The sequence below is a fragment of the Meleagris gallopavo genome, chromosome 4, assembly GCF_000146605.3.
Source record: "Meleagris gallopavo isolate NT-WF06-2002-E0010 breed Aviagen turkey brand Nicholas breeding stock chromosome 4, Turkey_5.1, whole genome shotgun sequence".
Lineage (NCBI taxonomy): Eukaryota > Metazoa > Chordata > Aves > Galliformes > Phasianidae > Meleagris > Meleagris gallopavo.
This window is the reverse complement of record NC_015014.2, coordinates 66906606-66911231: the sequence shown is the minus strand read 5'-3', so window position 1 is coordinate 66911231 and position 4626 is coordinate 66906606. Positions and strand designations below refer to the sequence as shown.

The window sequence follows — 4626 nt, the reverse complement described above, 5'->3', positions numbered from 1 at the left end:
TTGAAATGTTAAAGCACTGTATACCAGTTTAAAGGCTGTACAAATGAAGCTGCCCACAGAGAAGACCCATGTGCATGACATACAAACCAGCTCCTATCTCCTATTCTCCTATCACATTCTCTTCATTTCAGTTAATGTATCAGTTTTAGTGTATGTGCTTCATGTGTATTCTTATATATTTATTAGCTTGACTTAAAGTGCATTTTTCTTTGGAAAGACTAATATGGTAACGTTTACAGCTGCTGAGTTACATTGATAAGGCCTAATTAAACGTCGTGTGTTGAATTTTAATTTGATTAACTTGCAAATTTATCATTTTTTGATCTACTGTTTATAACCTTTCTTAATTTCAGTTTTGGAAAAGGTCAATTATTAATTTTTAAAAGCCAAGAGCATTTTAAGAATATGTAGAGAAAGACTTCAGCTGATTGAAAGTGACATAAACAAGAAAAAATGCTACAACACTTAAATATATGTCACACCCCATTAAATGCATAATGTGGTCTTAAGAACCCTAAAGCCAAATGGTAGCTCAGCTTGGAAATCATTACTGGAAGTGTCCATTTGATCTTCAAAAATAATTATTATAATTTTGTAGGCTTTTCTTTTCTTTTTTAAGGAAGTGGGGGAATTTTCTGCTTTGTTTATAATGTCGAAGCAAATTAGTATCAACTTGTGCAATAGCTTTTTGCATATCTTCCATGATACAATCAGACTACTAAAAGTTATTGAAAGGTACATTCATTACAACTCACTTCAAATGTATTATCTTGCATGTCATAGCTTATTTAAGCAGAAAGCCTCTGTACTTCTGACAGAGAACAAGACTAAGGGAGATGCTAGCAATTCAGTTTTTTTCCATAGATATCCTTCATTTTCAAAAGGTTAATTTCTGTTAAATCTTAATCTTCTTGTATGTGTCAGTGAATAATGTGCATATCACATCTTTTTAAAAATTTTACAAGTAAAAGAAAACTTGTAAACATCCTACATACTTTCTTTCTGTCCATCCTAACAGAAGTCAAATGTTTAAGGGATTTTGTTTGGTGTCTTCCACTGCCATAAAAAGCAACTAGAATGCAATTTGAATCAATGTATATGTTTCTCACATCCTTTTTTCATGTCCAGCTTCTCCCATATTTTTTCTTCAGGCTATCATGGCTCAGCTCCCCCAGGAGGAAAAGGCTAAGATTGCTGAGCAGGTAGAGATATTTCACCAAGAAAAGAGTAAACTGGATGCGGAGGTGGCCAAGTGGGACGACAGTGGTAATGACATCATTGTGTTGGCAAAGCAGATGTGCATGATTATGATGGAAATGACAGACTTCACTAGGTAAGGACAAAATGGTCTGTGCTGAGGATTTCTTCAGACATCTTTTCTTTTTGTTGCACTTTATAGCCTCTTGATGTGATGTTTTGAGGGATACACAGCTTGATAACACACTTTGCCCTTAAGGAGATGGAGGTTCTCAGTGCGTGGCTGCTCTAGACATTTCACCATATTTGATAAAATATGAAGTTTTTGTATTGTTTGCAAATCAGTTTTATTTGCAGATCATCTTGAACTTCAGCAGTAAAGACAGTCTGCAACCCTATTACATTCAAGTGACATTTTGTTTAGTACCAATGTAAAAGCATGTGCCTATACGAACTTTCAATATTTCAACATAATTTGTGTTAATCAAAAATAACAGCAAAACTCTTTGTATCATTTTGAAGACTGAACCTCTTTCAAAAAAAATAAGTAAAAAGAAATAATTTAAATATGAAACCTTCTTGATCTAATACTTCATTGGAGTCTGTCAGTAATGATTTTAATTTTTTTTTGCTTTCATTTCATTTTTTCCATTGATGTCTTGTTTTTTTCTAATGGCAAATCATCAAAAGATCATTCACTAATGATATCAGATAAACATAATTATTTTGTTTAAATGTGGTTATATTGTTAATGACACCAGGGAGAACTTTTTATAAGATTCTTTTAATTACAGATCACCATATTGAGTTACAGCTATTTCAGTGTTAACTCTTAATGGGAGTCCAAGATATAAATGATATTTATCAAAATATGATTCGATAAAACTAGGCAAAAATCCTTGTGTTTTTTTGAGGATTGAAGTAAAACATCTATTTATTCAATCTACTGAGATGCTCAAATAGATTTCTTTATCCAGCCTTGTGTCTGAAGCATTCAGCCTATTTCATGGGAAACAGTGTCTGCATTGATAATACAGTGTTTGCACGTACCTGACATACATATGGATGTTAATTAATTTGCACAGATAGGTAATTGGTATAGCAATTAGCAAACATTTTTGTGCATTTTAAATATGTATATAGAAAGTTTATCTGCATTTTAATAGATGACTACTGTATTTCTTTCTGAACAATTGTTCTCTCAGCTTGTACTTTCACAACTATTCTTTTGGCAGCAGACTCACAACTCCTGTATACAAATGACCTGTATACAAAGCCTCCCATGAAAGGTTATATATTTGAGAAGTCCTAGTTACCTTTGTATTATTCTTCTCTTTGGCTCTCTATTCCTTCTCTTCAAAAAACAGAGTGAAAAACCGCCCAAGCAGTGCGGTCATTTCACATAATGAAGAAATAGCATTCTAAAGCAACATCCCAGAATATGAATGCTTTCTGCAACCTCCTGGACAATCTTTGATACATTAAGCATCAAACTGAAAGTTTTGAATTGCATTTTCTACCATCAGAAGAACAGAACTAATATGAGAGAAAAACCACTGTCACAATTGAAGTAAATGAAAAAAAAAATCAAAGTGCATCCCAATTTGCATCAGATTTAATAAAAATTGGTTTAATATATTCCATTAAAACAGAAGAAAGCCTTTCACATATTTCGATTGGCTGTAACCACTGCAATGTTAAAGCAGGAAAAAATTCAAGTGTGTGGAATTTGAGATGGTCAGATCTGCTGATGGAATGAATGTAAAAGCACTATGAGGTCACTATGAAGGAGTTCTGCTCCCGTTTAAGTTCAGCAGAAACTTGAAGATGATAATTTTCCATCTGTCTTGTCTGAAGCGGCATTTCTCCACATATGATCATAAATAAATAAATAAATGAGGAAAATCAGCTTGCTTCTAGTGGAGGCATTATTAGGAACAGTAGCAAATGTTATTATAAACAGGATAAAAGTTTTGGGTCTGAAACAAACTCAGAAAAGTCTGCAATTATTTTTTTTTTTCCTGTACAATTCGTAACTGTAGTGATTAAAAATCAGACTTTTGTGCATCATCTTAAAAGTATAAGATCAGTCTTAAAGCAAATTATACATGTCTTAAATGTAACAGAATTATACTTTGAGAATCTTTGTTTTATGGTGTATCTAAAAGAAAAGCTTTCTAAAACATGGCAGCCTTGCTCTAGAATTGATAGGCTAAACATTAACGGTTGGCATGGGAATGGCATCGTTTTTAATAGTTGTGTACTGCAGGAAGAACATTGGTTTAATAAGCACTTAAAAATGCATATACTATTAAGTGTAGCTTGTGCTTAAGGCACCATCAAACTAAATTGCTAGAGAGGCATTTCATAAGAGGGAGGAAATATAGCAGACCAACATTTTAATCAGTCTCTACTATACAAGGTAATTACAGGGAGAATTTGTAATAAATTAAGAAGTCATCCCTGTTACTGTTTTAAAATCAAGTACTAAACAAGGTCATTAAAACTGTTTCCTTTCATAATTTATCTATATTGTTCATCATTTCTTTGTATTTCACAGAGGTAAAGGACCACTGAAGAATACATCTGATGTCATTAATGCAGCCAAGAAGATTGCAGAAGCAGGTTCAAGGATGGACAAACTAGCACGGGCAGTAGCTGATCAGGTAATAGCAAAAATAATCAGAGATACAACACAATAACACAATTTCTACCAATGAGTCACATTGTACAGTTGTGCAGAAAAAAGAAAAATCTTCTGTAGCAATCAACTTACAGTTGTCTTTTTTCTTTTTTTCTTTGTTTAGGGGTTTTTTTTTAGGGGAGCGTTGTTTTGTTTTGTTTTGTTTTTCTGCAGTATAGGAAAGTAATAAATGAATTTTGAAATCTCAGAAAGTCCTCAGGTATTCCATAACCTCATATTCTGGACTGGGAAACCCTATTATGATTAGATTAATATCTTTGCTGACATGAAAGCAATTGGATGCTCTGTTACCCTTGATGAACGTGCGTGACTCCTTATATTCTTTCAGCTCCCTCTTCCAGCAGTTTCCCTTGACATTGCATGTCTTCTTTGCATTGCAGTATTGTGCTCTGCATCTTACAGCCTCCTACTCTAGGCTGTAAAATCTGTGTCCACAGTCCCACTACTAACTTCATTTCACAACTGTGAAGATTAACTTCAGCTCTTTTCCTTCAGACTGGATTATATATCCATCTGAAGAACAAGAGAAAACATCAAATAAGAAGTCAAAAGCCAGATTTCAAATCCAAGTTCTTGGTTCAAGATACCTTATTTTAGATTTATGATTTATTTTTTTTTTCCTCACAAATGATTATCTTTTCCCCAACAATCCCCTGAAATAACCTGTAGGAAACACGAGAGGGTGTAGGGGAATTAATAAATAAAACGTTGTAATTTTTTTTTTT

The 4626-nt window shown here is 33.2% G+C and overlaps 1 protein-coding gene across 1 annotated transcript; it reads left to right on the top strand.

The window, feature by feature from the left end:
* The first annotated feature begins 1156 nt into the window (after positions 1-1156).
* Positions 1157-3928, top strand: LOC104910914 (catenin alpha-2-like). The gene is made up of 2 exons (XM_031553315.1): positions 1157-1333; positions 3758-3928. Exons 1-2 carry the CDS (start codon positions 1158-1160, stop codon positions 3897-3899), a joined length of 318 nt encoding a protein of 105 aa, XP_031409175.1. The 5' UTR covers position 1157; the 3' UTR covers positions 3900-3928.
* The last annotated feature ends 698 nt before the right edge of the window (positions 3929-4626 follow it).

Coding starts and splice junctions, on each gene's coding strand:
- LOC104910914 (XM_031553315.1), top strand. CDS start 1,158: ATGGCTCAGCTCCCCCAGGAGGAAAAGGCTAAGATTGCTGAGCAGGTA. Junction 1,334..3,757: donor GAAATGACAGACTTCACTAG/GTAAGGACAAAA, acceptor TGTATTTCACAG/AGGTAAAGGACCACTGAAGA.